The sequence below is a fragment of the Dermacentor variabilis genome, chromosome 4, assembly GCF_050947875.1.
Source record: "Dermacentor variabilis isolate Ectoservices chromosome 4, ASM5094787v1, whole genome shotgun sequence".
Lineage (NCBI taxonomy): Eukaryota > Metazoa > Arthropoda > Arachnida > Ixodida > Ixodidae > Dermacentor > Dermacentor variabilis.
This window is the reverse complement of record NC_134571.1, coordinates 117,868,849-117,893,175: the sequence shown is the minus strand read 5'-3', so window position 1 is coordinate 117,893,175 and position 24,327 is coordinate 117,868,849. Positions and strand designations below refer to the sequence as shown.

The window sequence follows — 24,327 nt, the reverse complement described above, 5'->3', positions numbered from 1 at the left end:
GCTAAGAACGGTCAGAAATGGTCGCGTTGCCGAAAAAAATGAAGAGTGAACGCTATTCAGCGCTTGTTATCTTAACTATGGCCTATAAGTTAAGCGTACTTTATGCTTTTATTTAATAAACGCTTTAGACAAAGCCGAAATAAGAAAGCTTCCAGCTTCAAAATATCAGCATCGAAAACACATGCGAAAACATGCCGCTCCGCTAGGGGAAGGTCACAAAACATGCCGGTACTGTGGCCGGCTGTTGAGAAGTAGACGATCGGCGCCCAAAACTTCGCAAAACTTTGCCCCAGTGCGCGCTTTACGTCGTTTCGGTTATGTTTATGCGAGAACTCCCGGGAGCAGAGCTGCTGAGGATTTCTGGTGGGGTGAAGTTTGTGTAGTGCGCGTTGCACTTCAACAAAAGAAATGGGCACCGTCCAAGCAAAGGTAATATTACACATGCAGTGCGGCTTTTATTTATGCTGTAATGAGTTTTACAGCTATTGCAAATTTCATCCGAGCGCACACATCATTTCCGTTTAATGTTTCGCGAACTCGACAACTTTTAATAGACATCTTGTCGATCTAAAACTTAGTACGATCCCATGTGAAATGGTTTGTGATTCTCGTCCGTGCGCGTTGCAGTCACTGGAGAGACAAGAGGCGAAGGATATGCAAGTCCCTTTGGATCAAATAGAGGTCAGTGCGAGGTTGTCTGCTATGTGCGTGTGTGCCTCATTCCTTAGACGGGATTGCTGTTACAGGCTCGCGTCGACACGGTATTTATTGACGGTGTTATCCGGACTAAGGATGATATCCTCAAAAAAGCTGTCAATGACCTTTTCAACGCCAGAGATTTCCAAGAGGTGAGCATAGAACCCCGTCCAGTGGCTGTCTTTAACACGTTCCTTAGTGTCATAGCGCACTATTGTGTTCTATTTTTTTCCTTTCCTCTTCAGGTAATATTAAAAACACGCTATGTAAGAAAGCAACTGGAAACGTTGGGAGCATTTAAACAGATCTCCGTGACCATCGATACCAGTTCAGGTAGGATTTGTTGGTTTACTGCTAAGCTAAACTTAATAGTAAACACCAAATAGCAACTGCGAAAGGATTGAATATATTTGAGGGGCAAATTCTTAAGATGCTGTGCCAATCATATTGTGTGTTCCTTTTGTGTGTCATTTTGTGGCCAGGTAATGCAGATCACCAAAATTAAAGGTCACGAGCTACCACCTTTCGTCACCTTGTTGACACTCGTTTATGTGCTTGTTGCATTTTTTATCCCTTCCACGTGGTGATTCGTTTCTACGTGGTGCAGTTCACCAATGTGAAATCGGTTCATGTAACTTCATTTGGAAATTATTCATTCAAGAAAGTGAACAGTGGTACAAGAACGAGAGAAAGTTTATTCGTGTGTAAGGGCACAGAGGTCAGCCTAAGGTACAATCCCTAATACAGCTTCTCTTCACGGGGGAAAAGGGAAAGAAAGAAATGAATGACAAGTGACAATTACAATAAATAGAAGAGGCAAAGCACGGGACAAGTAGGCCTACATGACGAGTAAGTCTGTTATTCAAACATACTGTATCGTACCAATTGAAGCCTGGATAGTCCAGAAATTAGATTTGCAATCACACCAAGGGACCCATAATAACCTGTTCTGACAGTGATCGGCTGCTGATATGGGCAAGAGCACCAACCAGCATATGTCATAAGTAATCGGGGCACACACACAAGCTCTATAGTCCATAGCTTCAGGGGCAAGCCACCACTCAAAGTCTATTGACTCGGTACACAGCGTTAAGGTCTTATTGCTGACCTGTATATGCCACCGCCACCCTTAGCCTATAGAAAAGACTGTTATCTCTTGGCATGAGTGTGCAGGCATATGCATATTTCAGTGTACAGTTAATAAATTTTCACAAGGTTCTGCGGAAAAGAAGAAAGCAACAGAAAAATATTTAAGTATACATATACATGGAGTCAATGTACAGACTGTATTGTTGCAAAATTGAGCTCCCCTTTGTCTTTTATTAGCAAAAAGTAGAATGCCTAATACTACAAAAAGAAAAAGGAATGTGACGTGCATATGCAGCTCGTGCAATGAATGTAGGAGTATTTTGTTCATGTTAACTCCATAAAAGTAGTCATGGGCATAGGCATGCAAACTTACAGAAGCGTGCAGAACTGCTAGTGCTTTTTGCTAGCCTCTTTCTATGCCTTGTGCCTTCTAGGTCCAGATGCAAGTCCCAGCGGTCTAGAAGTGACATTCAAGGTTCAGGAAGTTAGACGTCTTGTAGGAGGCATCAACACTCTTGTTGGCAACAATGAAGGAAGTATGGTAGGCATACCCCCCATAGCCAGTTTTTGTGTTAGAAGAGTACTGACACAAAAATTTTGTACCTCGCTTTTTATGTTTTTATATATAGCGGCTAACTGTGTAGCAATGCTGTGGTGCCAGAATTGCTCAAATAATAATATAATTTTAATGTAACCAGCTCAGAATGCACACCAAAACCAGCAAAGCTTCGCTGCATAGGCTGAGCTGACAAGGACTTCTCATTACATCACGAAAATCGGAGGTAATGGTCTCTTGGTGCCACACACCACTGCAGCATGCATCAGTCAGCCTGACACAGTCAAGGGTAGAGGCCTGGCATGTTGGTATTTTATCGTAAAACAAGCACCACACAAAACACGGGAGCAAAGATAGAAAGACACACACGGTGCTGCGTGTGTCTTTCTTTGTCCCCGTCTTGTGCGCTCACAATGACTGTAACACACATGACAGTGTTACCGAAACCTGGGCATGCGTCATGTCAGCCATTCTTTCTTCTTTCACCCAGCACTTCTGTGCATTTGGCACATGTAAGCTGGGTTCTCTGCTGTTGCTTCCCTCGGAAAGTACCACGTCCTCGTCACCTCCTCTTCCCATATTATCCCATTTTTCGGCAAGACTGTCATGGTCTAGTTGCGACCAGTGCCCCAACCCACATGTCAGTGGTACCACGTGACCACAACCCCCGATCTTTGTGACATGTTGAGGACCTTTGGTCAACATCACGCAGCTGTTCTACATGTGGTGCATATTTTTTATTCGTCACCTCAAAAGATGATGTAATACATGGTTTGTTGTGCATTTGAGGCCTCGTACCACTCGTATGCAGTCAGTCGGCAGCTATCTAACAAAGCAAAGGAATGAGACAAACATTTTCTCTTAGCCTTTGATAGGGTGCTTGCTTTCTTTAGTAATGAAGCTCATATTTAGGATTCCCTTCTAGGTCATAGGTCTAAAATTTCCAAACACCTGGGGCCGAGGAGAGTTCGTGCAATCAGAGTACCACTACGGCACAAAGCACTCTAGTGGATTTAACATTACAGTCAGTAAGCCCTTCCTCGGTTGGCTCAACCCTCGGTAAGGCCTTGGGATGCGCTCATATTCAGATTTTTATGCCTTGTTATTTTTTTAACAGGATTACAGGAGCAGTGTTCCAGCAAGCGGCAGATTTCACATGGAGTGGCTTCAGGCAACTTGACCGTGGCCTATTAACAGAGCTCCTGGTATGCACTGTTTGCTGTTCATTCACGTTCGCATGTGCTATTTTAGCCTCCTTGTAGTTGCACCTTGCCTCTGCTACCTTTCCCACAAGTGTAGTGATGTTTATTAATTTCAATCTATGCATGTATGACAGGAAGTTGAGGCTGTTCTTTATGGTGACCACAGTCATTGCTATGGTTAACACATTTATCATTACCCTGCTAGTTATCTGAAATAACTTATTTTTACTTTTAACATCTACTATATTCACTTCTTTTAAATGTAGGAAACAGAATCTACAAAAAAAGAAATCAGGCAAAGCAGTCGTGATGTATCAGGCTTGTAGGAAATCACCATCATCTGAATGTACGCAAATAGTGCTCGAGAAGTACCTGCCTCGATGGCAGCTGTTTGCTGCTGGCTCAAAGCTCTGCTGCCATTTTTCAATGTGTTTCTTGCTAATACCGCGGTCACCTAGGCATTTTTGAACTTTCTTGAGTCAATTCACTTCAAGCAATTAAGTCATGCATGCTTGACTTGTTCTTCTGAGTTCACATTTGATACTTTGGTTACCTCAAGACATTCAATCAACTTTAGTTAGGACAACACTGCAAATGGGACAATTGAAGTTATGTAGGTGGACTAATGCATGACTGCTTCATTCTGTATGTTCCTACACTCTACTAACTACCCCAACGAGTCATTCATCCTTAACTCTTTCAGTTTGAATCAACACCTGGAGTGCACCACAGCCTACGATGGGAGGCTCTGTGGCGCGAGCTATCTTGCCTAGGGCCAACAGTTCCCTTTGTTGTTAGAGAAGAGATGGGACACTCATTAAAGTCTTCACTAAAGGTATGTGGCAAATTTTTTAGTGTCAACTCACCCGATGAGTAATCTTTGTTCTTTTCCATGTCTCTCAGCACATAGTTACTGTGGACAGAAGAGACAATTCTATTCTGCCAACAGAAGGAGGTTACTTCAGGTTGCACCAGGTAAGCCTAAGTGATCGCATTTGCTCATGTCATTCTCCACAACACGTCAGTACCTGTGCACTCTATGTGAGAATTCTCAGCATAAACATACCAAAAGCATGTAATTAATAAATTGGACTTAAAAGAGTATGAATGCGAGCTAGTTGGTTCAGATTCATGGGCGAACAGCACAAAAATAAACACGGACCTGGGAGAAACACGGGACTGTATTCCTCCCTTGGTCGTGTTTCTTCTTGCGCTGTTTTTCATGCATGAATAAATTTGAGCAAGTTTAGAAGTTGGCTGCATGGTTTATATACAGCAGACCCTTGTTCATACATTTGAAAAAAAAAATGCGAGGAAAAACAAGCTAACTGGGAAAACGTACGACCCAAAGACACTAAAAGATTTGGCCAACTCAACTGTAGTTCACATCTGTAAGACGTTGCTACGCGAAACGCTGATAGGCACCGAGCTTGTGGAGCCTAAGCAGCCTGAGATGCACATTGTCTTCTTTTTTTTTTTTCAGCAAGCTTACGTTTGCAGTTCTCAAATTCAGCCTGGGTCAGCGACTTCTTCAGACGGGTCGTTTCAGTGGGAAGTTCTGGTGTGCCTACTTGGCAAGAATCGTGGTGCGAGCCACCGACATATGTCGAGCTGGTGGTGCCCAAGTGGCTTGAGACACACTTTGTTGTTTTCTTATTGTGTAGTGTTCTAAGATGGTGACAGGAAACTGAAATGAAATCAAACTGGTATGCGACGCCGAAATACAATGCCACCTGAGCAAAACATGACACTTCTTTTGCACCACCTTCAGCAGGAAACAGTGGTGCGTTTGGATTATCACCTATTAAAAGCGTGCAGGACACTTCCAACAGCACTATGCCACACGCGCTGTGACACATGTGAAACAGATAGGTGAAGATGCTTATCACAGTAGGGTTGGCGGCAATAGCTGTGATTGAAACATGTAACGACCCAGAGATTTGCTGGTACCAGAAGAGGAAATCGTGAAGAGGAATTGGAAGTCATGACGCACACTCTGGCAGGCACCACAGCCACCACTCTCCATGCAGTCCATGCTCTCATGCAGAGGTGGTGACACTGTACCATGCACTACACAACACTCCTCCCCCCTAAGTTCATCCTAAACAAAGTTCTTCCAGCACTGAGGGGGAGCAGCAGACCTGCATGGCCTATTGCATGTCACAGCACTTGTGCCTTGTGATTGTACTTGAGGTGGGGATCGTTGAGAGGTGCCACGTTGCACTTGTTCATCAGTTGATACCTGCTGCCCCCTTTCACTGCCATCATCGTGCTTGGGTCCTTGGCCAGCAACATATGAAAGGCATCGTTGTCAATGCCTTTCAAGATGTGTTTAATCTTCTCTTGCTCCGTCATGGAAGGATTCAGGCACTTACCCAAGTCGATCACGTCTTCTATGTAGCTAGTAAAGCTTTCATCTTGCTGCTGCACACGTCCGCAGAAGCGCTGTTTGCGGAGTTTGCGCATGATGGGGTATTCAGACACGTCTGCAAAGCGTTTCTTGAACTTACTCCATGTAGCGAAGTAGAACTTGTAGTTGTGGTACCACAGGCTCCCGACGTCTTGGAGATAAAACAAGACATTCTGTAGTTTCGAAGGGTCCTCCCACTTATTGTGGTCGCTCACTTTTTCGAATATCGCCAAATAATCTTCCACATCGTGGTCGTCTGTTTCACTAAAGAAGGGAGGGTCATGCTGCTGCAGTGTGCTGGTTACGAAAACCTGCGGGGATTGGGCAATGGCCTGCTGGGTGGTTTCGTCAGGCATTGTCGAAGAATTTGGTAGCATCCGACTTCGTAGTTCCAGGTTTGAATACTTTGCACCTTCACCACTTTGAAAGGGGGTTTAATCATGTTGGACTGCAGGCGGAAGGACCGCACGATGGGCACAGCAAAAACAGTCTCAGCCAGCGTCAACAGCTCGTGATTTTTGCTCGCACCTCCCGCCCAGACAGTGTCCCACTGCTACATGCGTTGCTTCATCCCCACTACGGTTGTGTTGCCCTGCATCTTGCCCTGCAGTTGCCCTGCAACTGTTGCATCTGATCCCCATGACGTCGCAGAATTGCGTGCATCTTGAGTGAAGACCCTGTAAGAGACAGGCCTTGTTGCCTCATTTACTGTGGCTGGGACCCATGCAGGGCTGGTACTGTAGTTCCTTACAAGTACCTGGTCATGTGGCATAAATGACCTTGTCTTGGGCTGTGTTTCCTCAGTGTTACCATTTAACCTCTTCTATGAGTTCTCCATCAGGTCTGGATGGATATGATCCTGCAGTGTCATTAACACCCTGTTCACGAGCAATTCTACTAGGCTCTGACCCATAGCCGTACACAGTGGGGTGTGTTGTTGCAGCAAAAAACTGGCGAGGCGATGCCCTCAGCCACCTTCAATAATGCATCGAAGCGGCTCCTTTGTCGTGTGGCCATGCATTCTGCTTGTCCGTTGGATGAGATATGGAAGAGAGCTGATGTGATGTACAAATCAGTCCAGCCCTCAGGAATACACGTAACTCCTCAGGTGTAAACTGGGCTCCTTTGTCTGAGGCAACAGAATCTGGCATATTATGTGTTGTGAAAAGCTGCCTGAGAACACTAATGATGCTTCGCATAGTCATGGAAGACACATAATGGCTGGAGGTGGCGCGCCTCCAGCCACATTGAGAAGGAGCCCACGACGATAAGGAAAGTCTGTCCCTGGAAGGAGCCAGCAAAGTCAGTGTGCAATCTGGACCATGGAGCCTTGGTTACTTCCCACGTATGGACAGATGCTCTAGGAGGAGCAGGTCTGGACTCTTGGCAGGCCAAGCAGCTACTGATGTAGTCTTGAATGTTCGTATCCATTTCAGGCCACCACACGTACCTTCGAGCAAGAGCCTTCATACGTACAATTTCTGGGTGAGCTGTGTGGAGAACCTCAAGGATCACCTTCCTCCCCTTTTCCAGTATCACAACTCAATCGCCCCAGAGGATACACCCTTTGTGCTCTGACAGCTCATGCTGCCTGATCCTGAATGGCTGAAATTCAGGCTCCACATTGGTTGACAGCCACCCTCTCAAAGCCCAGTTCAGCACACGTGACAGAATGGAGTCTTGTGTTGTCACTCTCGCGATGTCCTCAGCATGAAGTGAGTGGTTGGGTGTGTCCTCCAGGAACGACACCTCTAAGAGTGCTGTTACTGGAAACTGAAACAGTGAGGGACAGGCGGCTCAGTGCATCAGCGCTTTGTATTTCTTTTCTGGGCCGATGAGTGAGAACGTAGCCGTACATATTTAGGAGGATAGTTCAACACAGCATTCTTGGGCATAATATCTGAGGTGTCTGCTTTCATGGTGTGAACAGGTCCAGGAGTGTGTTATGGTCTGTCACAATCTCAAACCTTTGCCTATATATGTAGTCATGAAACTTCTTAATGCTTGACACCATAGCCAAGGCTTCCTTGTCAATCTGTGCATAATATCTCTTTGTCATTGTTCTTGAATAGAAGGCAGCAAGGGCTTCATGACTATCCTCCAGTCGGTGGCCGAGTACACTCCCAGTGCCATAAGGTGAAGTGTTGCATGTTATCACAAGAGGGTTGCTCTTGTTGAAATGATGCAACACATTTTCTGATGATAACAGCTTTGAGTCCCTGAAAGCTTGGTCATGATGAGCTGTCCACTCCCATGGGGCATCCTTGTCAATGAGACGAAGTGGTTTGGCCACTGTTGCCTTCTTCTTTAGCAAAATGTGGTAAAGTTTAGAAGGCTCAGGAAGGCTTGCAAGTCTTACTTGTTGGCTAGGACTGACGCATTGTGGATCACCTTCACCATTTCCATTAATGGGTGCACACCATCTTTGTCGATCATGAATCCCAGAAATTTCACCGGAAATACACCATAATAGCATTTCTCACTTTTACATGGAGACCAGCATTAGCAATGCATGTCAGCACATCATGAAGGCATGCAGCCAGCTCTTTTTTCCATTCTGGCTGCTACAAGAATGTCGTCAAAATGTGGAACCCCTCCTAGAAGTCCCTTCGGGAGGTCATCCATGAAGTTCTGGAATATTCCAAGTGCAACGCTCCCACCAAACTGCAACCTCTTAACTCAGAAAGCTCGGAAAGCTAGCTGCTGGTATGCCTGTGCAAGGTCCAGTTTTGCAAACACAATGTGCATCCCCCATACAGTGAAGCCAGTAGATGTTGCAGGACAGGAATGGGGTGTGGAGTAGTGGTTTGTTGATTGTACATTTGTAATCACTACATATTCGTATGTCTCCATTTGCTTAATAGGTGTCACTATGGGTGTTTCCCACTTTGGTTAAGTTGCTGACTCCAAGACTCCTTGCTCTGCATCGATCTTTGGCTTGTGTGCAAAGGGGACTCGTCGAGGTCTCATCCATATTGGTGTGACAGCAGTGTCCAAGTGAAGTGTGACAAGTGGACCATTGAAATTTTGCAATCCCGAACTGAATACACAATGAAACTTCTCCAGGATGCATTCCACTGTCAACCCATCCATACTGTGCAAGCCTAAAGTTCAGTTCTCAAGGGCTTGGACCAGTCCATTCCCAGCAGGCTTGTTCGGTGACCTTGCGGCACCAGGAGCTTGAGGAATCCCTTAAAGTCGCCATATTTGACATGAACATGGCATACACCTCGTATCTTCACAGCGTTGTCTCATATGTCAGTGAGTCTTGAACCAAAGGCTCAGAGTTCCATTCAAGAAGTTGGTTATAAGTATGCTGCGCAATTACTGAAAACTCTGACCCGGAGTTGACTTCCATTATGCATGGTTTGCTTTTGATCAACATGGTCGTGCACCTCTTCTATGTTGCCAAAGTGTGCAAAGGTGACAGGTGGTTTGTGTAATACTCTTCATGTGATGTGCTCGTACTCACAGCATTCGTAGTAGGCGTCGAAGCTGCACCTGCATCACGCCACTGCTTCACGTGGCACACCTGCTGATATGGCCAACCTGTTTGCAAAAACAACATTGTGCGTCTCGAAAACAACAGTCCTCTCGATTGTGTGAACCACTGCACCCGTAGCGTGACTTCATTTTTCATTCTGGTGATTGGGTCTTCTTTGTTTCCTGCTCCTCATGGCTCTGACGAACGGCATTGATGTCATTTGTGCTTTGTGTCGCATTGCTCGTTGACTCTGACGCCCTCACCTCACGAATACTCAGGTCTGCCGCCTCTGCTGCCAATGCCTCTTCTAAGGCGGTCTTGGAGGTAAGTTTCTTCATGGCAAAAAGACGGTTCTGCACCTTTTCATTCCGCAGGCCGGACACCGGTCGGTCGTGGAGCCTCTCTTCCAGGTTCGAGAAGTTACAGTGCTGTGCTAACCGGCGAAGTTCAGCCACTAAGACACTGACCGACTCTCTCAGACCCTGGCTTCTTTTGTAGAAGGTGTTTTGGAACACTATCTCCGACTGCTGAGGCGTGAAGTGTTCAAGGCAGCCAATATATGCGCCAATGTTTTGATATTCGGCGATCGTGCTAAGTCAAACATGGCAGCACTGCAAATGCTGAAGAAAACGTTGCACTTTCTTTCAGCTTTCGTAATTCCGTTCATCTCGAGAAAGAAATTGAGCCGCGCCCGATAGGCAATCCATTACTCTGGAAAGATAGGGTCGAATTCCTCGATGTGGCCAAGAGCTGCCATCTTGCACTGATGTAGTTGAAGTCTCCACCAAACACAATGGGTTAGCACTAATATTATGCACGCACTTTCATCAGCACCAGTGCCTCACTGGCAGCACATGTTATGCAGTTCCAGCCTTGTCTCTTGCAGGCTTGATCCCATTCTGGTCACCACATGTGGTGTCTCGAGCAGAAGCATGGCCGATATAACACAATGTATGTTTAATTCACACTTAATGGTTACATGATGAAAACGTAAGCTGCATGGCAAAGGCTGGCACTCTTGTGTCATTGCCAGAGGTGTCCAGGGGGGGAATGCAGTGGTCATGGCGTGCCCTCTGGCAGGCACCGCAGCGACCACTGTCCCTGCAGTCCATGTTCTCGTGCAGAGATGGCGACACTGTACTATGCACTACACAACACTTGCTGTCAGTATAAGTTTACATTTATGTGGTTTTCTTTGTTTTACAGGAATTTGCTGGTCTGGGCGGCGATGTTGGCTTTGTCAAGCATGAAGCGGAATATCAGCTTAATGTGCCAATAGCGAGGGACATTGTGAGTGCTTACTTCTGACTAAGAGTTCATGACACCTATATACTATACACACACAGACATTTACAGCATGCATATCTTGTAAAGATTTTTTGGTCTAAGCTTTTAGCGCACTCGTGATAGCCTGTCCTGTCTTTTTTGACAATAAGCAGGAGCGTTTCACCTTGCACTTAAAAAAAAATTTGCTGCAGAAACTGTCTCAATATGACTGCCAAGGTTAATGCACTTAACATTGAAGCAATGAAGCGACATATCGTATTGCCATTGTCATAAGACATCATGTATGATGCGCCTAGGCAGCCGAGCTCTCTCTTGCGCTTCCCTTGGGACTCGCTGCGCCATCTAGTGATTGCGCTGCTTTGGAGTCCGCATGTGTCAGAATTTATATTCAGACAAGATTGTGTGAATACATATATATGTTGCGGGTTCAATTCCACACAGCACTGGATAAATTTTAAAGGATCTTTTTTTGTTATTGAAGAACTGCACATACCCAGTGGTACAAGTTGGCATGAAAGAGGTTCATTGAAGAGTGGCACATATTTAATGTCACATACCCAATGATGACACAAGTTTGTCCAACAGTTGGCTCTGAACAAGGTTCCCTCAGGGAAGCAGTTCAATGCTCTACCCATTAGACCGAGGACTACCCAGTGACCCAAGTTGGTGTGCAAAAGGTTAGATACAAACAGACAGACAGACAAACATATCCCAAACTGGGTGAAGTTCCCAAAGAATGCCAATCACATTAATGAGACCAGTGATCACCTTTGACAAACGCGCCCTGCGTTATCATCGCATGCTTTATTGGCCACAGAGGTTTAAAATATTTAGCTGTTCGTCGGTTCAAACAGATAATGTGAAGAATTTTATAACGTTCTAAGCAAGTGAAGGGATAACTGCAAGATGATGCACTCTCGCCACATCTTGTCCCCATAATTTCAGATTTGCACAATGTTTCAGATGCTGCATAACTTGAATCAAGCAGCATGAAAATTGCTTACCACACAAGAACATATTAAAGCTTCCACACTTATTGTGTAATACACTTGAACTTAGACATATAATGAATTACCATATTTGCACGATTCTGGCACGCACCTTTTTTGGACCAAAAGTAAGTTCAAATTTACATGCGTGTTACAATCGTAACTAATTCTACTCAATATCAAAAACGAAACCGATTCTTACCACAAAAAAAAAAAAAGCTGAATGCAAGGTAACTAGCCGCACTGAATGGACTTTTTTTTTCTGCCTTAATTTGTGCTGACCATTTTTTAAGTTTGCTGTACGTGTGGCATTTCTAATGCGTTAGATTGAACTGAAGATGACTTCTGTGGTCGGTAGACAGTGAAAAGGATGTGTTGTCGAACTCTGAAAGCAACTAGCCGCTAAAATTCAGCTGTGTGCCTTTGCATGTTCCATAAAATTGTTTCGACACAATACGCGTCGACGCAGGTTTCGTTGCTTGACGCGCGCGGTAGAATTGCCACCAAGTTATTTTTGTGGATATGTTGGCGGTAATATAACTGCACATTACAATCGGGGGCATGGTAGAATCGTGCAAATACAGTATATCCACACTCCACACAGTGAAAGGCCTGTTTAGAACATGTACACAGTGAGAATATAATATGGTAAATCAGTTCTGCAGAAATTGCAAGGGAGAAGAAGATTTTAAGAAGAATGCCAGCTTCCCGGTTAGCTAACATGGTAGAGTGACCATCCCAGAAATGCCTTGGTTCCCAGGTTTAATCCCCGTACCAGTACAAATTTTAGTTGAGCTGCAAAGATTTTTCTTGAATATACCTGTATGGGCTTCTTTTATAGCTTCATTCTACTGTTGATGGGCGACAAATTTTTCTTGTACGATGAGAATCGGACAAAAATGTCACAGTTTTGCCCAAAAGGTGAAGCATCAAGTGCGATAGCAAATTAGTAGACAGCTATACGAAGTAAGGATAGTAGTTTTATCGGCAGTATAAACTTGGAAACATTCGCTTACTAAGTGAATCAACAAGCATGGTGTCAGCGGCAGGCATGTAGTGAAGGAGGCAATGGCCCAACAGACATCCTGATCCTGTGTTGCTGATTGGTTCATCAGCTTTACGACTACAGTTGCGCGACTGAAAAATTTAGCAGCAAGCGACTGACCAATAACAGTTGCTTTTTGATCAAAGTGACCATTAGCGACCAATTGCAACCAACTTGGTCATGCAACCTCTGTCAGTCGCTGGTGTGAATGAGCCCTTAGGGCTCCATAATCATTATGCAATCACTCCGTAAGGCGCACCTCAGCCAGATAGGAAAATGAAGCCAAGGAAAACCTAGACGAATAGGGGATATGTGAAATTTCGTAAGCGGTCTTTTAACGCAGCCAACTTGCCACAACCAGGACGGCCGTGTTCCAGCTAGTAGCACTGCTAAACCCAAGGCATGCATTTTCAAATCTTGGATGGTGCGAGGGAGGGAAGGCAGCAGGAATGATGTCAGCAGCCCACGTGCTAATACCTTAATTAAGATTGTGATTTGGTGTTTGCCATCAAGGTTAGACCAAACTAGGTATGTGGGAAAAACCTGCATATGGAATTTTTTCATGTTCCCTATTAAATGTTCCTTTTTATTTTTTGTTGAAGTGTACATTTAATTTTCTATGACAGTTAAATTTGCAATAAACTTCCTATTAAATGAAAATTAAAGGTGAAGCAAAGACAACTTGCCAGCACTTGCTGAACCCACGACTTCCATGCAGCGCATGCAGTTCTTTACCAATCCACCTACTGTGGTATAAAGTAAAAAAAAAAAAGCACTAGAAAAGAAGTAGACAGAGAAAGCACTCTTTCTGTCTTCATTTTCCTTGGGTTTTCTTACTTTGCGTCATAGGACGTCAGATCGCTATGCACCAACTTACTCAACACAGTACTCTGCAAAACTATGGTTCATTACCAAATGACGTGCGGAGACAGGTGCCCCTCTTTTATTTTCTCTTGTATTTGTGTGCAGGCATCTATAGCCTAGCTTCATGAGTGTAAGCCAGTGCCGTGCGAACTGCTTCTGTTGACATTATAATGAGATTTGTTTTGCTTATCGCAATGGTGTGCAGGTGCTGCAGGGTTGTTGCATGGCTGGCCATATGGTGGGCTTTGGGCACAACAAGACATTCAGCATCTGTGACCGGTTCTTCCTTGGTGGTCCACTCGGCCTGCGGGGTTTCCAGCAGAGGGGCATCGGGCCGCATGCAGAAGGTGGGTGCACCTTCCTTTCGACTCTCTACACCATGTGTTATGTTGGGTGGGTTGTATCAAGAGGTGGCATCAGCACGAGGCAGTATCGGCAATATGAATTTATTGCCATAGCAACAACCAAACATGGAATGAGGGAAACTGGCTAACACAAGTATATATATGCTTCTTAATGCTTCATAATGCTTCTGTACCGACCTCTGAGCTCTGCGGCCAAGTTGAGCTCAGCGGCACATCATTGATAGCAATCACCGCCAAGTCATCGCAGTAGATGTTTGCATGATGAGTGGTCTTGAAAAGGTGTGTCCGGCCTTTGGCTTCGGAATTTTGGCATGGGTCTGGCTGCCTCCAGGACCGCCAGACCTTAGCAATGCGCCCAGTTTTTCCACATCCCCGGCACTAAGCATTACAGAACCGACACAGGCAATGTTCGTGTGGGCCCCCACAGCTGGTGCAGGAGCCGCTCACCAGTCTCTCGGTGTCCTGTCGCTGACCGGGACTTGTATGTAACCAAAGAACGTGTTCGGCAACGTCATGCTTGTTGTCATAGACCGTCGTCCCTTGGTGCACGTTTGAATCGCGGTATGTTTGTGCTTTGGAGCATGGGTTTGCTCGCTTCCTGCGCAATGGCCTCAGCAGCGACTGCTTCCTCGACAGCACTGGTGAGGGACACCTCCTTTTTGGCCAGTAGTCACTGTTTCACCGTGTTGTTATGCAGTCGGAATACGAAACGATCACATGGCATGATGTCGAGGGTGTTGAAATTGCAGTGCTGCGCCGTGATTCGAAGGGCAGTCAGGTAGGTGGCAGCCGACTCACTCAGTGCCTGGTCGTGGCAGTGGAATTTGTATCGCCTGTCAAGCTCCGGTGGTTTCAGTGCTAAGTGATCTCGCAACGCAATGAGGATTGTGTCGAACCAGGTATTTTTCAGCTGGGCTGGTGCCACAAGTGCTTTGGCCAGCTGAAATGTAGTGGGACGCAGCGGCTCAGGAATATTGACCTCTTCTTGCCAGCGTCCACGATGTCCTGTGCCTCCAGGAAGAACTCGAGACGTTGTGCATAGTCCTCCCGCTCTTCAGGGTGGGCGATGTCGAAAGGCTCAAGCTCCTCTGTTGTGGCGGTCGTCATTGTGAACGAGTACGCACCAGAGCTAGCCTTGCATGGTGGTGGTTTCATTCGAGTGACTCAATGAATCCCATCTTCGTCGGCAGTGTTATGTTGCACGGGTCGAGTTATGAGACAGCATCAGCACAAGGCGTTATAGTCAATATGACTTTATTGCCATCACAAGAGCCAAGCACGGAACGAGGGAAACTGGCTAACACAAGTATATATATGCTTCTGTACCCAGGAGATGGTGCTCCCTATAATCAGGGTCCGCCGACCATGCTCATTTTATCCACTAAACTCAGCAGCCATTTTCAGTACACAACAGCATCTGTGCATAGTTCTAGGCTTTAAATATCACTGCGCGTCACGAGAGCTATACACATGAAATGCATTTGAATAAACTCTATTAAAATCTGTGATAACGACTGTGCTGAAGATAAGCTTATTTCAGTGAAGAATCGGTAGCAAGGCAAGTTTATGTTGTCACATGATGTGACTTGGTGCACGAAGCATGGCACAGAAGATGAAGATGTTCCAGAAAAGGAAGGAAGGCTCACCCGTCATGCACTTCTGATCCTTTTCTGGATGAGAAGTGCACGTGGGTGATGACGGTGAACGGTGAGAGGTGATTTGCGGCACAAAGGGTGTTAAAAGGTAGACAGTGAAGGCACCTTTCTTCTGGTTCCCTTTTCTGGTTGGCTGATGCTGCTCATATTTTCTGCAACACTGTACGGAGTTGGTGAGACCCGGTGTAGAGAGTATTTTGGTACTCTTACTGTTCAGGAAACGTCAGTTAGAGCTTGATGAAGGATGTGGGTGATATGTCGTGCTGTGCAAGGGGGACCTTGAGGGACAGTGCCCAATGTCTCCCTGTTCTTAAGGGGGCCTCCGATGCATATATGGGCTGTCCATATAGTTCTTGTGTTTGTGTGTGTATACAAAGAGAATAACAAGTAGTCTAATTAAATATCTAGCCAAGTAAGCTCTAGTTAGCCGTATAGGCCATTGTTCCTGCATGAACTATTCTTTGTATAGGTCCATCTTGCTATTGAGAAACCGCCTATTTTTGCAGCCGAGGGTGTGGGTGATGCTTCCTTAAGTTTTGATGAAAGGTCTTTCTTCTGCATTTCATAATGTTGACACCCACTGGCTGTTTTCTCTTCTTTTTTGTGCCTCAGGCCATTCACTAGGAGGTGAGACCTATTGGGCCGCTGGCCTTCATCTATACACACCACTGCCTTTCCGCCCGGGCGAAGGTGGACTGGGAGACTACTTCCGGACCCATGCCTTTGCAACGGCTGGAAATGTGGACGACTTCAAGCTCAGTAAGTACAGTAGCTCTGTGAAGCTGCAAAAGTGTTTGATGGCGTCAAGTGTAAAGCAACTCAGCTATGGAAAACGTAGCTTAGAGTGCTTGGTTTCGTCGGGGCACTGTAGTCGTTTAATATCACTGAATTGTGTCATGCTGTCAGTTTTGTGTGTGTGTGTGTTTGCAATGGCAATCAACATAGAGTTGAACCTTGTCATAACGAATGCAGATATATAGTAAACTTCAATGTAATGAATTTCTTGATGTAACAAAGTATTTAACGTTTTATAACTTCTTATGCAAAGAACACCATGTATATTGAACCTCAATATAACGAAGTGTGTTCATGCGCGATTTCAACGCACCTCGCAAATCGTGCGCTACGTGACCTTGCCCAAGCGGAGCAGCATCATGTTCCGTTAAATGTCAAAGTTCGATAGGGACCTATTGCACCCCGCATGCTGTATGATTTACGTGCAAGTGAAAGCTCGCGATAGGGAACCAAGAAGGATGGCAGCTTGATAAGCACCGTATTCCAACACGGGCAAAGAGAATTGGGGAGAGGGGAGTGAGCTCATGGTAATGCGATCAAACATGCGCAAGGCTGGGGGAAGACGGTGAGGCATGAGGGGGGGGAGGCAGGTTGGCACACGTCTCCTTTTCTAGTGTGGCCATGGTTGTGCATAGCTGTCAGTATGGCTAAATGCATACGCAGCCAGTGCACCTCATTTTAGAGCTGGTCTGCTACCTGTGCAAAGGTTGGGCGAGCTGAGAAAACATGGCATTGCCTGCTGGCTTCCGCTCATTTGGTGCGTAATGTTGAGTTTTGGAGACTCGTTGAAGCGAGAGGCAGACGAGGCATTCGCTGCCGGCGCTCTTCATGATAGCGTCGTCCCATTGTTGCTGCTCGAGATGCCGACGTGTGCCGAGCTGACGGGGCCTGAGCAGCCCAAGTCGCGCATTTTCTTTCTTGCGGCTTTGGCAAACTTACGTTTGCGCTCCTTGAATTTGGCCTCTCTCACCAACTTTTTTGGGAAGGGACATTTTGGTGGAAAATTTTGACGTGCCCACTTGGCAAATCATTGCGGCATGAGACACCTATGCTTCGGGCTGTTGGGCTTGTGCAACCCAAGACATGCTTGTTGTTTTCCTATTGCGTAGTGTTTTAAGGCAGCGAAGGGAAACTGAAACAAACTCGAGGCCTGTGGGCTACTTGTCATGTTGATACAGCACATGAACAACGTAGTTCACCAGTGCATTGGCACCATCGTCAGTATTCAATCGTGCTGCTGGTGTTATCGCATGAGTAAGTGCATTGACTTGGTGGCTGTAGGCCAGCCAAGCAAAGACATTGGCTAGAATGCGCACGCACATCCAGCATGAGCTATTTAAAGTTGCTCTTGCTGAGCATATTTGACATTTTTGCTACCAGGATACATACCTTCAGCTGTGCGCAAGCAAATATTTGCTTCACTTTAACCAGTACAATACTAAATAGAACAAAGCATGGTCCACCAAATTTTATGGCTATACAGTAGGCTTCCGTTAATTCTACACCGGTTAATTTGATTTTTTGGTTAATTCAATCCCAGCTAAAGGACGGTCCCAGCTGGTGCCCACGCATTTCTATGGGACTAAACTTTCGCTATTTTGGTCCCTGAAATTAGTCTCTGCTGGATAATTCGACCTTGACCAGTCAGCATGCACGTGCCTGACCCCTGTGGTGACCCCAGTAGCGACTTTACTGGCTGCCCTTTAATGACCTTTACTGGCAGCATCGCGTCTCGGCAGAGCTTAGGGGACAGTGAATGTGGTAGGTGAACACGTCGCCTCTCGTCGAAAACGCCTATTTTCGGCCTGCCCTAGGAAAATTTCAAGCAATAGCGGTGGCTCACAATCTCCGATTATGGGGCTTACCCGAATCTAGCTCGCGCCTTTTATTTTCAATTTTTTCAATAAAATTGGGCCAGAAACCGCATTTGTGTGCTTTGCCTCATAACACCGCTGTATGCGCCGAAGCTGACTTTAGAAAACGAGCCGCCACTGTGCAACATATATTAGACCCTTGCCCATTTTTCTTGCTAAAAATTCAAGTGCACGTTAGATTTCTACTTTCTTTAGGAGCTTTAATGTTATCTCTGGGTTACTTTTATCTAGGTCACAAAGAAAGCGGACGCACATTTGATTGGGGATGTGTTAGAATTGTACAAATACTGCCAAATGCATCAGTGGTGTATTTTGAAGTTATATTCTGAATCTTGTTTAATTTGACCCCCTGGATAAGTCGATCGATTTCCTCGGTCCCGCTGGGGTTGAATTCATGGAAGTCGACTGTACTCTGTTATATCCCATAATTTGCTCTATCTGTGTCAATTATATCAACATTCATCTTTACATTATACACAAGTGGAGCTGTGGGATATTCACCTGAAGTAGATTTCCTTGTGTCCTCACTAACTAGATTCATTTGAATCAAAAAGAAATCATGGAAACAAAGAATTAGGCAGAGTTAACTAGTGCGTAGTGAAGAGCTCAGTTTACTCATTGATTTCATGCTTGTTACAGCTAACGATATGCAGCAGAACCTCGAGATGGTCACACGAAATCTGCGGTGGTCAATTGGTGCCGGCATCGTGCTCTCCATCGGACACATTGCTCGTTTTGAGTTGAACTACTGCCTGCCCATGAAGGCAAAGACCGGTGACAGGCAAGTCTTTCAGGTGTCTTGTCATGTGCTAGGGGCAGCGGTATTGCGCAAAGCTGGAATTGCATAGCGAACAGAGCTCAGGGCCTGTGCTCTGTAAAAGATCACTTTATATGATACTTTCACATGCAGCACGTTTCGTGTAACTTGTGTCAAGGATTTAAAAAAAGTGGTTTACTGCAGCTGAATGAAACTAATGGTATATGGTGTGCCGTCATGTGGCACTCCTTAGAGTATTTCTTACATTCTGCTTAATTAGTTAATTAACTAAGATGAATTATGCAAACTTTTCAATATTCACTTTAGGGCCAAGTTTGTTTCGTTGTGTTGTATAGGGGGTTCAGAAACGACCGATCCAATTTCTGGTGGCAACGTACATGCTGCATGGCGATTTTTTTTCGGCATTTAAAGAAAGCCAGCGAAATGTAAAATAAGGCCACGTGGCTTCTCTTGTTCGCTTTCGTATTGCAGCGCACTCAAGTGTGTGTCGAGCCTATATCTTATCAGGGACGACGGCGCTTCCTTTCCGTGTGCCACCGCCAAAGATGCTGACGCACTGTGAAGCCGATGCCTAGAGCCGCGGCCGCTCAATTTGCCATGGTACGCACACACAGCGATTGAGAGCTCTGCAATGCGATAGCGCATGAGCGCAGTCACGTGGTTTTGTTTCATATCTCGCAGGCTTTCTTTAAACGCCAAAAAAGATTGCCACGCAGCATGTACGTTGCCACAAAAGAATTGGATCGGTCGTTTCTGAGCTCCCTTTACAACGCATCAAAAACGCACTTGGCCCTAAAGTGAATATTGAAAGTTTTGCATAGTTCATCTTAGTTAATGAAGTAATTAAGTGGAATATAGAAATACACTAAGGAGTGCCACATGATGGCAAACCATATGGCGTTGGTTTCATTCAGCTGCGACTAACCACCTTTGTTTAAGTACTTGGCACAAGTTACGTGAAACACCCTGTATGTGCGAGTAGCATTATTGTAACACTTTCTAGTGCAACTCTTCATGCTCAAGGCAACACGTGCATAGAATTGGTTGAAATGGCTATGAAAGTAATGAAGGAAATATTATGTAGAGCCACTCACAAGTTATTGGTATGGCAGGAATTGAGACGTTCAGCAAGCGTAGGAATAAATGCAACTTCTGCGATTTTTTGAAGTAGCGATGGCTTGATAAAAGTTGTTATGCGGAAAGCTTTATCAGCACTTTTGCTGCTACTTATAGTATAAGCTCTGAATTACATAAGGTTTCCTTGATAAACATTTTTTTTTGTCATGAAACTTCTATGGGATAGCTCACTATGCCACCCAGCGTCATTTTGAAGGCAGTAGCTCTCAGCCACAGGAGGCTAACCTTTACATATCTTTAAGCCAGCTACATAAACATTTAGGCTGTGGTATTATTGATGGCCGCACAAGAAATGGTGAATTAAAGCACAGACTACTAAGGACACGAATCTTTGAATACAAAACTGGTAGGAACATGGCAAAGGCAGAGACTTCAGTCCAATTACTAATTAGTAATGACCAAACACATGCATACTTTGGCTCATTCTTGAACAAATGTAGGGCGGTGAAAAATTATCACAATGCAATATCGATGTTGTGGTCATTGTTAATAACTCTTGAATTCAAGTTTCGACATTTAGTGCACGCACGGTAGTGTTAGATTTAAGAGGAACTGTGCCACTTGTGGTCATTGCTTGAATGCATTGCTTCTTGTACTGTCTTCTAAAATGCTTCAGTAAAAAAAAAAAAAAAAGCTTGCACAGTTTGTGTAAATACACATGTGAATAAGCCTTGTTCAATTGCCAGCTATAGCCCTCCAAACGACATTGGTTGGCACAGCAAGCTTATAGAAGCCTCATGAGAAAAAGGGGCTCTGATTGTAAGAAATTGTCTCAACACAGAGCATGGCCACATTGCAGGTTGAACCACGGCCTCCAATTTGGCATCGGGGTTTCCTTCTTGTAGCACTGCCAGCCTTCGCACACTTCTCTTTGATGGTGAGTACTGTAGTGATATACTTTGCGACAGCAATTGTGCAAACGCACGAGCCGCCTTCAGGGGGCCAAAAGAGGTTGCAACCAGAACTGGCATTCTGCATACTCCTTAGAACATGATGCTCTCTGCTGGAGCACTGGCATATGAACGCAGGGTCAATAAAAGCACTCTGCAACACAGACAACGCTTCACGAGATATTGGCCTTACTGTATTTGATATGGTGCAACCATGAGGGCGAGAAAGATCTATAATACATCAGCATGTCTCTCGTCTACTCGCAGTGGTAGCCCAGCGGCTATGGTCATGGTGTTGTGCTGATGAACTTGAGGTTGCAGGTTAGATCCTGGTCACGGTGGCAACATGTCAGTGGGGGCCAAATGCAGAAGCTCGTTTACTTAGATTTAGGTTCATTCCCAGGTAGTCAAAAGTTCATCCTCGAAGTGCTCCACTACCGCGTGCCTTATAATTACATTGTGGTTCTGGCATGCAAAAGCCCAGAATGTAATTAACCTTTTAGTGTCTGTCATCTTGTTGCATGGTGATACTGAAGACAATCTGCCAAGTACAAGCTGTCATCTCCATATGTCACAGCGCCCATACACTTCGTGGCATCAGCCAATAGAGCTGATTAATAAGGGTCCCCTGCAGCATATCTCAGCAGTTCTATCGAGAAGCCACTGCTTGACTTTGTCAGTCATCCTCCAGTGATTCCTGCTAAACTTTTTCAGCACAGAATAGGAGCAGTGTTATGCAAGGCATGGGTGGTCAAACCTGATAGTGCATGGCTATGATAGTGCATGGCTATATTAGCATGAGGAAGTTTTAATGTGAAGCGTTATTGGGATTGATATGCAGCTGTCTTTGCACAGTGGGCCGGGTAGTATGTGTTGACTAAACTACAATGTAGTGCCAGACAGTGCACCTTTGTTTTTCCTAATAAAGCAATAAATCAAGGCCTAAAAACTCTGTATAATCTTGTCTCATAGCTATCTCCAAATCACACAGCTCTCTTAATGGAATGGGTGAATGGTACAGAATGAAAAGTAAAGGACGATATGCAGGAATGGAGCTCAAAGCATTGAGTCTTCATTTGGAGTTTATTCCGCAGCTAAGACAAAGGAAACATGTGCCATGCACTCTCACAAGCAGCACTTCATTTTCCTTTCTGTAGGCAGCTGTCCTACTGCAGACAACGAAATTATGGTACCTATGTGAAATTGGTCTTCTAAATGGCACCTAAGCGAGCTTGGACTGCTGAACAAATTAAATTGTACAAACATTGTTGTGCTGATATCAGAGGTTTGCAATGCTGTCATACTATGACAATGCCAGAGATAAACACACCCCAATGTTCGTTACCAGTGACTTTAATATCAAGTGTCCTCATATCAACCATCGAACACCTTCGCACGCTTTTCCATTGCATCCACAGCACACAGTGCGGGGGGCGCGATAGGATCTGATCGTATGTGGATTTTATGTGGAACACGACAGTGAGAGGGTCTTGCTACTGCGCTGCTCCGCTTCGGCGGCCATTCGCTGTCGTGTGGTGCATGATTTTAGAGGTGTGTTCGCGAGCAGCCACATGTAATTCAACCATTTGACCATCTGCATCCACCGCAGTTTCCATGTATTAACCTCTGTATGTCATCACGGCGGCAGTGAAATTTCATTATATTTCGTAATAGTAAAGTTGAAGATACATGGCATTCTTATACAAGAAATTATAAAAAGTTAAATACTTTGTTATATTGAGCTTTAAGTGTAACACTAACAGCAGATACAGAAGGTGTGACACCATTGGTCATATGGTCGCAAGGGGGCTTCACAATTTGAACATCCACGGCTTCAGCTGTTTGAGTCTTTATAGGCTGCTTGTCACACTTCTCAATGCAGCACCCAGCATGACACCATCAACCAGCATATCTCGACATATGCCAAACGCGTAGCATAAACACATCAACACGTTTAGGAAGGACGTTTCAATACAGTAGCCGTGTAGTACTTCAAGTTCTGTCGACTAAAACATCAACCCTTGCTATTCTCCTATATCTTATGCAGATCCGACATTACTTGGTATCTACGTAGTAATCATTCAGTAAACATTTATTCACGTGTGTTGTTTGAACAGATGCTTCAAATTAACATAGGCTCCCACATTGTTTGAGATCTGTCAAATTTATTTTCATGTGGCCTTTTCATTCCTTGTTTCATTAACAATTTCATTAACAATTCTTGCAGATTCGAGCCTTCGAGGACGGTGAGCTTATGCAGTTTCTTCCAAAGCTGCTCAAATGGCCGCTGGAAACTGCACACACTGGAAATCTCTCCACATGCTTTTTTAGGACCATAGTGCACAATACGTTTATAGTTCTTTTGTTTCTGTTTTCATGCTCGCACTTTAAAATGTTGAGTTTCAATTAAAAAATCACTATGTCGAAAGCACCAGCCTCCTCTTCCTTCAGTGTTTGGAAAATAGGAAGATTTGCCACGCAGTGCCCGACATCTGGTTCAAACTTCACATTTTCAGTTTCAGCTTTAGAGAATGAAGATGCACCAGCTTCTTGCTTGATGGTTATTGAAAAAAAAAATAAAAAATCTTGATACACACGAAATGGCACAGAACCAACAAATCACAAGAACCAGCAGAAGTACAAATTTTCAAAGGTTATTGGCTGGCAGCATATTGTAAAGAAATAGTACATAACGTGGCCTCAGCATAGTTTTTATACAGAATTAAGTATTTTAAGAAGGGCTTAGCACTTTTCCCGGAGGATTGTAGTTGTGTGTGCTGCAATGTGTGTAAAAATAAATACAGTTGGAAATTAATCCAGTGTACACTGGCGAGTGAATTATTGGAAACAAGTGACTTCAAAGTTCAGTTGGCTCTGCTTTTATAAAACGAAACCAAGCATGCAAATCCCAAGTGCTATCAGTTGAATCAAACTTTTGCTTTCATATCAGTTAAGATCGTACTTGCTAACCGTGCAAGGGGAAGTAAATGTTAGTTTACCAAGCGCAACTGGGTTCACCACAGACTACAGACCATGTTGGCAAATGAGCTCTGTGAAAGCCTTCACGGTAGAGGAAGGTTCATGAAAAGAAAAAATTGTCATCCACCCAGCTATAGTTCCGTGCTACAGTACGGTGCATGACAATCTCCCCCTTTCACATCTCCCGTATTGTAAATTAGGCCATCTCTTCACTACCGTACTAGTAAAACTC

General features: G+C 44.9%; 1 protein-coding gene across 1 annotated transcript; it reads left to right on the top strand.

The window, feature by feature from the left end:
* The first annotated feature begins 193 nt into the window (after window positions 1-193).
* Window positions 194-23,547, top strand: LOC142579671 (sorting and assembly machinery component 50 homolog). The gene is made up of 15 exons (XM_075690105.1): window positions 194-429; window positions 628-681; window positions 747-848; window positions 942-1,029; window positions 2,220-2,326; window positions 3,267-3,400; window positions 3,459-3,546; window positions 4,247-4,378; window positions 4,447-4,518; window positions 10,644-10,727; window positions 13,828-13,969; window positions 16,255-16,401; window positions 18,951-19,092; window positions 21,026-21,103; window positions 23,344-23,547. The coding sequence occupies exons 1-14, from the start codon at window positions 409-411 to the stop codon at window positions 21,069-21,071; spliced, it is 1,359 nt and encodes a 452-aa protein (XP_075546220.1). The 5' UTR covers window positions 194-408; the 3' UTR covers window positions 21,072-21,103; window positions 23,344-23,547.
* Window positions 23,548-24,327: the final 780 nt, after the last annotated feature.